The 9,434-nt window shown below is 64.2% G+C and overlaps 1 protein-coding gene across 1 annotated transcript; it reads right to left on the minus strand.

Moving 5' to 3' along the window:
• Positions 1-1,553: 1,553 nt before the first annotated feature.
• Positions 1,554-7,479, minus strand: LOC147413135 (M-phase inducer phosphatase 2-like). The gene is made up of 16 exons (XM_086480604.1): positions 7,361-7,479; positions 7,042-7,169; positions 6,336-6,387; positions 5,243-5,284; positions 4,947-4,983; positions 4,683-4,790; positions 4,466-4,585; positions 4,113-4,247; positions 3,887-3,961; positions 3,453-3,632; positions 3,231-3,326; positions 2,846-2,908; positions 2,630-2,728; positions 2,179-2,312; positions 1,960-2,071; positions 1,554-1,694 (listed from the first exon to the last, which is right to left on the minus strand). The coding sequence occupies exons 1-16, from the start codon at positions 7,477-7,479 to the stop codon at positions 1,554-1,556; spliced, it is 1,641 nt and encodes a 546-aa protein (XP_086336730.1).
• Positions 7,480-9,434: the final 1,955 nt, after the last annotated feature.

A 9,434-nucleotide genomic window follows, 5' to 3' on the forward strand; every position in this document is an offset into this window, starting at 1 on the left:
AACTGCACAAGCGCCCCGAGGAGGAGCCCGAGGCGGAGATTATGGAAATGGAGTGACAGGAAGGAATGGCCTTTTTGGGGACAGGTCATGAATATGTCTAGGCGTTTCGAAATAGGTGATGTTTTAACTGGGTAAATACTGGAGAAGCGGCCACGGTGGGGATGCACGTTTGTGGTGGAGCGATCCCCCGTGCATCTGCGCGCAATAAACACACCTACTGTGTAACCTTTCGGGTTGTAAAGTCTTTTCCGCACGTCAGGGTGTCACAGGCCTGGGGGACACAGGATCACCCCGGGGGTGGGGGTGGTGGTGGTGGTGTGTGTGACAGGGCCTGGGGACACAGGATCACCCGGGGGGGGGGCAGCAGGTGGCAGGGCGAGCATGAGGGGCACAAGAACCGAGCTGGGGGTGCCCCCCCACCACACACCACTGTCCCAGTTGTGGGACCCCACGGTCACCCCACCCCTCCTCCTGCCCCACACACAGCCCTGAGGGGGTCGGTCCAGCTGTGACCCCAGCCCCACAGGGCAGCCATCACCCCTTTAAACAGCTCTCCTCTTCCCCCAAGCGCCCCAACCCCACCCTCAAAGCAGGGGGTGACCCCCCGACCCCCCTCAGATTCGCAGCGCAGTCACAGACCAGAGCCAAGGCTTTCCCTCCTCACAGAGTTATCAAACAGAAATGTTAAAAAAACCAATAAAAACAGACAAGACATGGGGGCACAGGGGCCATTCCCCCCCTCCCCAGCACGTGGTGCTTTGGCAGCAGCCACTCTGGGGTGGGGGTGAAGCCCCTCCTGCCCCCCCAAAGTTAACCAACGGGGTGGCAAAACACCACAACAACAAGGAACTCCCCAAATAGTGACCGGTACAAGGGGCACCCCCCAGCCCCACCCCCTGCAGCACCCCCTGGCTGCAAAGGAGGTTTAAGCGCTTTTCTGTAACAGTTCTGCCAATTAAGCTTTGCTGACAGGGGGGTCGCAGCCCTCAGGGACGGGGGTCCCCACCTTCCCTGTGGACACCCAGCCTCCCAGAGAGGGTCTGCCCAGCTCCATGGCACCCCCCAGGGCTCGGGGGGGTGGTGGGGGGGACGTGCTGCAGCCCCATGGCTTTCCCAAAGCTGGCAAAGCCACCCCCCACCCAGCCCAGGGTGCAAGGGGAAGGGGGGCACTGGCTTGGGGGGCTGCCCCACAGCCCCCGAGCCCCATCCCTGATGCTGGGGAGGGGAGGTAGCCTGACCCCCACTCCCAGAGGAAGATTCAACCTGGCAGGGATTGAGCCCCCCTAGGCATTCCCCACCCACATGCTACAGCCCCCAGCCACCATTTGGGGTAAAACCTAAACACCTTTTAGGGTAAAAAAGGGGTAAAACCCCACAACCATGGCCCCCTGCCCCGCGCTGCTGAGGGGGGCGATGCTGGGCAGGGCACCCAGCACAGAGCTGGGAGGGCTGGGGGGGGGGGGGGGGGCGGGGTGGTGACCAGGTTTTGGGCTGGGCGATGGTGAACACCGGCAGCCCCGGGTAGGGGGTGGGCAGGGGGCTGCGGGGGTCCCTCAGAAGTTCTTGAGGCGGCTGTAGAGCTCCCGCTTGCTGCGCTCGCCCGCCCCGCTGCGGCTCTTCTGGTGGAACTTGCGCAGGTCCTCCTTGAAGTCCTCGTGGTCCATCGGCCGGTAGTCCTGGGGCTCGCAGTGCATCTGGGCACCCACAGCTCTGTCAGCACCTGCAGGCCCCCCTCCCCACCCCCTGGGGCAAACCCAGCACCCCCCAGGACCCCCAGCACAACCCCCTTCCCCTGGAGGTACCACCCTCAGGGAGGATGCTCAGAGCCAGACCCTTTCCCCTCACAGGGCAGGGTTTTGGGGAGCGGAGAGGGTGTTTTCCCCCCACCCAGCACTCTCACCCTCCTGCCAGGGACCGCCCCCCCGCCCACACAGGGGGTGAAAGGTAGGGGGGGCTTACCTGGTACTGGGGGAAGAACTCCCGGTACCCCCCCTTCAGGACATAGAGCTCGGGGTAGTGGAGGTGGGGGTACTCGTTACAGGCTCGGTCCTTCTCCCTGATGAACCGGCACCTGCGGAACAGGGGACAGGATTGGCATCCAGATAGGATCCTGCCATGTCCAGGGGGTCCGGCAGAACCCAGCGCCCACCCCACCCCCCCCCAAACCCCCAAACTCACATCCTGGGCCCCCTCTCGGAGGAGAACTCGCAGTGGAAGATGACGATCACCCTCTTGCTGGCGTTGAAAGGCACGATGGGCTTCTTCAGCAGGAACTCCTCCACGTCCTGTGCCAGCGGCAGGTTGACAGCGCCCTGGCGAGGGAGAGGGGCCCCTTTCAGCCCCCCCATCCTCCCATTTCATCTCGGGGGGGGGGGGGGGGGGTGGCCCTCCATACCCTGCCCCCCTTCTGCCCCATCTGTTGGGAATGCCTTCACCCCCCTCCTCCTTCCAGCTGGGGCTCAGCACCTCCGGGGGTGCTCAGCACCTTTGGGGAGGCTCTCAACCCCTCCAGGGGGTTCAACACCTTTTGGGGGGGGCCATCAGCCCCTCTGAGGTTTGACAGGTTTGTGTCTCCCCCACCCATGACCACCCTGTCCCCAGCCCCGAGGGGCGCAGCGGCGGTTCTGACCTTGATGTGGCCTCCCTCGTACTCGTAGGGGTACCTGCAGTCCACGATCACGCAGCTCTCGATGAGGCTGCTGAACTGCCCCGTCAGCACTGCCACCATCTGTGGGGGGAGCCCATCACCGGGGGGGGCGGGGGGGGGGGGGGGGGGAGGGGTGTGGAGCAGGGAGGCAGCCCTGTGGGGGTGTTTTTTTTGGGGAAGAGGTCACTGCTCCCTTACCATTTCGGGAGAAATGTACTTCAGGTCTGGGTGCTTCCCCTCTACCGTCTGCAGAAGGTAAGGCTGGAGGAGAGGCGGGTGCTGGGTCAGGATCTGTCCCTGGGTAGACGTCCTGGCTGCCACCCGCTCCCCCCAGCCCAGAAGACCCCCCACCTGCGAGGTTTGCTCCCTCCCAAGAGGGACGGCGCTGCGGCACTGGAAGAGCAGCGGGTCAGGCTCTTCAGGCTGGAAAGTCTCAGCCCCAAGTCCCCTTGGTCCCAAACAAGGGCCACCAGCTGTATTGGGGCTCTGGCACCAGCGCAGGGCTCCACTGATGGTCCCCCTTTGTTTCAGGAGAGGGGGGCAGGCGGCACCCCCAAGCCTGCAGCACCCCCAGCAGCCCTACCTTGGAGAAGTCCCCGATGAGCTCCCGGTGGTCGTTGGCCAGCAGGTTCTCCATCTCCTCGTGGCAGAAGGACCTGGAGCACAACAGCCGCGCTTTCTGCGGGGACATGAACCAGAGACACCCCCCTCGGTGTTAGCGAGGGCGCCGGCAGAGCCGTGGCACCGGGCAGTCCCACCCGGGATGGGCAAGGACGCCTCACCCCGAGGATTCCCCATCACCCACCGGCTCCGCCGCTGCCGCCTCCTCGCCAGGGCTACCGGCCACGCTCCTCCGTCGCTTGGTCTTGACGGGGGTGTCCCGGTCCTGGGGTCGGTCTATCCGCTTCAGGATGGGCCTGGTGACGCTGCTGGGCATCGAGGGCGAGCAGAAGAGCTGCCGGCACTTGCCGCGCTTCACCGGACACTGTGTGGGGAGAGAGCCTGTGTCGCTGCCCAAGGGTCCGGCTTTCCCCCCACATACACCCCCCGCCCCAGCACCACGAGAACAAAGGCAAAAGGGTCCCTCTCTAGTGGCTGCACACCACCCAGGACAAGCCCAAAGCCCTGGGGGGTGTGTGCTGTTCGCCAACCAGTGACCCTCACCCCCAGACCCCACCCTGGAGACCCCAGGAAGGGGGAGCCTGGGGCCCCATCCACCCCCCGAGACACCCAACGTACCGGCTCAGCCTCCTCCTTCCTCACCAGGGGCGCAGTCAGTAGGTTCTCCATCCCCTGTGGCCCGTCGGTATCGCTCTTCTGGGGGGGCACCTGGGGGGGCCACAGGGGAGAGACAGAGGAGAGCATGAAGGGAACGAGTCCCACTGCTGCTTCGCACCCCCCTGGGCAGGGACGGAGCCCCTGCCCAGGGTCCATCCAGCTGCGCAGATGGAGGAGCCCTCCCTACTTTCATCTCCTCCTCATCCAGGATCTCCACGAAGCCATCATCTTCCTCTTCAGACATGGAGGAGGTCAAGGAGCACCGGCGCAGGATGACGGGGCTCTCGCCCTGGGCGACGTTTTCCTTCTCGGGGGTGTCGAACTGGGGAGGGGACACGACACAGCCCATGGCTCAGGAGTGGGGCCAGCCCCACACCAGCCCTGTTTGCAGACACAGTGACCCCAATCCCCCCAGCTCCCACACCCACAGGTCTCCAGTGCAAACAGGGTGGCTGGAGCAGCAGGTCCCGGCTCAGCAGCCCCTGCAGCAGGACCACCCACCCCCGGTGCCCCCCTCTCAGCGCCCCCAGCCCCTCTCACCAGCAGGCCGGGTGCAGAGCCGAGTCTCTGGCTGAGGGGGTCCCTCCCCGCAGCCCCATCGCCGGCGGGCAGCCGGCTGTGCTGACTTGGCCTCTGCAGCTTCTTGAAGACAAACCCCTCCTGCAGCAGTGGGGGAGGAGGGGGGGGTGGGCATGGCATCCCCCTGCCCCTTCCCCGGTCCTGCCTCCCTCTCCCCAGCCTTGCTGTCCCCCCTCACCTTGTCCTCGGGCTTCCTTGGGCCCCTCTGCTCCCTGGCCCCGTGGCTGTTGAACTCCCGGCAGTGGGAGATGTTCTTCAGGACCGGGCTGGCCCCCAGGAGCTGTGGCTGCAGGGCGGGTTGGGAGGGGTGAGAGGTGCTGCACAGCCCCTGCGCTCCCCAGCTCCATCCTCCTCCTTCTCCTCCTCCTCCTCCCAGCTCAGCCAGGGGCACAGCTGGATCCAGCTGCCCTCAGCTCAGCCCTGCAGAGCCCCCAGGACTTACCGGCAGTGAGTGGATCCTCCGGATAAGGAGCTTATTGCTGCAAAAAGAAAAGGATTGAATGAGTGAGAAGATGCCCTGGACCAGCAGCGTCCCACCCCCCCCTGCCCTGAAGCTGGCATGGACCCCCTTGTCCCCTGGGTCCCCACAGTGGGGTGAGACCTCCCCGGACAGGACCCCAGGGCAGCAATTCCTCCAGCCACTGAGCAACACCGACAGCTTGATCCAAACCCCAGGGAAGGGCAGACAGACAGCCTGGCTTTCGGGTCTGGGCACCGGGACAGAGCCCCTTCACTTACTCTTTGAGAGCTCTCCTGGATTCTAGGATCGCTGTCTCGAAGCTGCGGGAAGAGAGGAGCCAGGGTTAGGGGGGATGGCACCCCGTGCCCCAGCCTGAGCAGCCCAGAAGCCCCGGGGATGGGCAGCCGCAGCCCTTACAAGGCCCCCACCCCACGCAGGGGTCATCAGCCCCCCCAAGGGGAGAACAGCTGAGCGGCTTTCAGCCCCACAAAGGGTTAAAACCCCATCTGGAAATCACTGGTTTCAGACGGGGGGACCCCAATCTGGGCTGGGGGGTTAAGCAGCACCCTGGGGTGGTTAAGGGCACCCCGCTGACCCCGCTCGGGGCCCAGATGTAGCTGGTGGCAGTGGCGCCCGCTCTCCACCTGTATGTAAATCCGGCAGCGGGGATGCTGGGGATGCTGGCCGTCGGCCATATGGCCATGCAGCTGCACACTGCGACAGGACGAAGGGGGCACTGACGTGTCCCCTGCAGCCCAGCCCACCCAGCCCCAAGGCTGCCCCAGCATCACCATCTGCCCCCAGTTACTCAGTCACCTGACATCTGCCAGAGAGGGGCTCTGCCAACGGCCCCGGGAGTGGGCGAAGCCACCGGCGTGGCACCCAGAGCCCCTCAGCCCCGCAGAGCTCGGCTCTCAGCTGATCCCTGCACCCCAAATCTGCGAGGCCTGGGCAGCAGCACCCCAAGGAGGCTGAGGCGGGGGTGCTGGGAGCCCAGGGAGGTGCTCAGCACCCTCACCCCACTGCGTGGTGAGGCAGCGAGCCGTCTGCCGGCCGTCCCTGACAGAGGAGGACTTGGCACGGCAGCACCGCAGAGGCTTCCTGCCTGCACCCGCTGCCAGACCCCTGCCTGCAGCAGGGCTGGGCCGCGCACCAGCACTGACACCCCCACTAGAGGTGGTTTCTCACACCACCCCCCACCAAAAATCAATTTTGGGGTGGAGGGCACAGCTGGAAGCACAGCCCCCCAGCAAGGCTGGGACAGGCCGAGCGTGGGCACTGCAGGCAGCCCGGGGAGGGTGAGCGGGGGGACACAGTGGGCAAGGGTGGAGACCTCCCGGAGTGGGGGGACGCGGGGCGAGGGACACTCACACTTCCTCCAGTGCCGCGGGGTCCTCCTGCGTGGGGGAGTCCAGCCCCACTCCTGCGGGAACAAGGGGCAGGGATAGCACCGGGGGAGGCGGGTGGGAGGCACGCCGTGCCCCCGGGACCCTGCTCCAGCACAGGTCCCCCCCTGCTCCTGTGGGGCGCTGGCAGGGTGCAGGGGAGCCCCCCCCCCCCCCAGCTGTGTTCCCTTCTAGCGCTGGGAAGGGGGCCACAGGGTGGGATCTGCTGTGTGCTCAGGCGGGACCCTCACCCAAAGCTTCCCCCGTCCCCCAGCATAGCAAAGGGACGACCCTGGAACCACCCATCCTGGCCAACATGTCCCACATCACCCTGCCCAGGGACCCCCACTGGGGTGGTCCACCGCCAAGCCCCCCACCGGGGTGCAAACCTGGGCGGGTGGGGGGGCTCCCACCCATCATCCAGCACGGAGAAGGAAGCGCTGGGGAGGAAATCCCCGTTTAAAATCCCAGTTTGACTCAGAGCATGACCAGGAGCTGAGACAGAGCGGGGGACCCGGCTCCCACGTGCACCCCCAGAAAGACCCTTCCCTACCCTCAAACCCCACCCCTGCATGCAGTGACCCCCTGCCCAACGCCCACCCCCTCGGCACAGCTCCCCCTGCACACCCCCAGCCCCGGGGAGGAGGGGGGTCGGGGCAGGGGCGGGTGTGGCAACAGCACCCATCGCTCACCCGCGTCCGAGGACTCGGAGGAGACGGAGCTGCGGGGGGAGCCCAAGGCTGCCGACCCCCGGCACGGGCTGGCCCGGCGCCTCTGCAAGGACAGCCCCGCCACTCGCCGCTTCGGGGTGTCCCAGTGGCTGCGGGCAGGGCGGGGGCGGCGATCAGCCCGTGGGGACCCACCGGTACCCCTCGGGGTGCCCCCCTCGGGTGGGGCGGTGTGGTGTGTCCCCCCCCTCCGCGCTCAGCACTGCCCTGAGCCGGCAGCATTCACGCGTGGCGGGGAGGGGGGTGCGGTGCGGTGCGGGGCAGCCCCCCCGTCTCCACTCACCTTCCCAGTCCCACCAGCTTGTCCATATCCAGCGTCAGCGGGGTGACCGGCGACATGCCCGCTCGCCTCCTGGCCACTCCGGCTAGCCCACGGCCACCGGGGCCGCCCTGCGCCGCCATGGCGAGTGCAGGAAAGGAAGGGAGGCGTTAATGACACCCGTTGGAGCGACCGTTCCCGGCCCCGGCGGAGCGGAGCGGGGCCGCGCCGATGCTCCGCCGTCCGGTGCGCGAGGGGGGGGGGGCGCGCGCCCGCGGCCGCCCCTATTTATATTCGAAAACTACCAGGGGAGCGGCGCGGCGGGAGCCAATGGGGAGGGGCGGGGGGCGGGGCCACGGCCGGGTCGGGGGCGCGCGGGCAGGGGAGCGGAGCCCGGGGGTGCGGGCAAAGCACGGGGGGAGGGGCCAGCAGGGGTGCAGGGGCATGGCTGGAGGGGCTCAGGGGGCATCGCCCAAAATGGGGGGGGGGGGCATGGCTGGGTGGGGGGACATGGCTGGGGAGCACAGGAGAGCTCGGCCCAAAGTGGGTGAGGGGCATGGGGGGGCACGTCTGAGGGGGTAAATGGAAATGGAGGGGTGCGTAGTTGGGGTCTTGGGGGGCATACGGCTGGGGGGGCACGGAATGGTGCGTGGGTGGGGAGACATCACTGGGGGGCTGCACGTCGGGCGTGCGGCTGGGCAGGATGAGGGGTGGGTGTCCGTCAGTGATTGTGCAGCCCAGGGGGGAGCCCAGTGTTCGGACACTGCCCCCACCCCCAGCCACAAGCCCCCAGCCATGTGGAAGTCTTTGCAGTAAAGATCTCCTGGCGATCCGAAAGCCCATCCGCTGTTCGCACCAGGGGGGAAAGCGCTGAACCCCTGCCAAATCTGCTGGGGCTGCTGACACCCACCTCTTGTCCTGTGGTGATGTCGAGTGCTGTATAGACAGTTCCAGACGCCCTAGAAACAAAAGAGCAGCAGAGACATGAGAAATGGTTTAGACCCTGGAAGTGAAAGCCCTGACAGGAGCTCTCTGCTGCCTGTAGTGTTTCTAAAACACCTTGGTTCCTCCACTCCTTCAGCCAGCAGCGCACAGCGCAGCAGCCCAGAAGCCCCCTGCCATGCAGGCTATCCAAGTGAAAACTTAGGTCCAAGAGGAAGAAAAAGGGCTGGTGCAAATCTCCAGAGTTCATACTAAATTCTTTCAGTCCAAAACTGAAGGGCAGGGTGCCTACAGAGACTGGAAAATAATAGATTTCATTCTTTTCCCCTTTTCTCCAGTTTTGCTCTGTTGAGGTTTAGTTTTTTCCTTTTTCTTTTTTTTTTTTTTTTTTCTTGCAGGGGGGGTGTGTGTGGTTTTTTTCCAGAGAATGTAACACACGCCCAGTCTAGCTGTGCCTTCTTAGACCTCTTCTTTGGATCTATCTGCAAAACTCCGGCAACACCATGCAGTCACTCTGAGAGCCCTGAACACACGTGCCAGCCATCTGAGGAAAGGACAGTGCATTGACACTGCATGTATTACTGAATGGTTGGTTTTCACTACCTCTGCCAGAAAAGATATAATCCTGATCACTAAATACTTTTTTAAAGCAAAAGAGTGGAAAGAAATGTTCTTGAGAAGTGTTATTTACCTGACAGCTATCAGGTTCTAAGTTGCTCTTTCAGGCAATAAAGATTTTTCTCCTTTCTTTAGCGTGGCCGTATTATTTTGAGACACACAAAAATGATTTCCCCTAAGAAAACAAGCAAACGGGTGCTACAAACTTGAGGGACAGTAGATCTTCCAGGTCCTGCCCCTCGCTGCAGACAAGACGTTGCCAGCATCAAGTGCTCTTTGACGACGCCTTCTGACCACAGGCACCAATTCTGATCAGTACTGAGAGACAGGAGAATCTAAGCCCAGGGTCTGAACATGTTTGGAGCTTGCCCGACTTCACGCTTGATATCACACCAGCAAAATACCTGGCCCGTGATTTTGTAGCAGTAACTGTGACGGGACTTACCCTTGCCCGACTTGTTCAAATCGAGTGTATTTCTGCTTAGGATCCGCCACGCTCACAGTGCTCCCTGAAAGAAACAACATTAAAAATGGAGAC

This window comes from Leptosomus discolor, unplaced genomic scaffold, assembly GCF_034619465.1.
Source record: "Leptosomus discolor isolate bLepDis1 unplaced genomic scaffold, bLepDis1.hap2 HAP2_SCAFFOLD_48, whole genome shotgun sequence".
In the NCBI taxonomy this organism is placed as follows: Eukaryota; Metazoa; Chordata; class Aves; order Leptosomiformes; family Leptosomidae; genus Leptosomus; species Leptosomus discolor.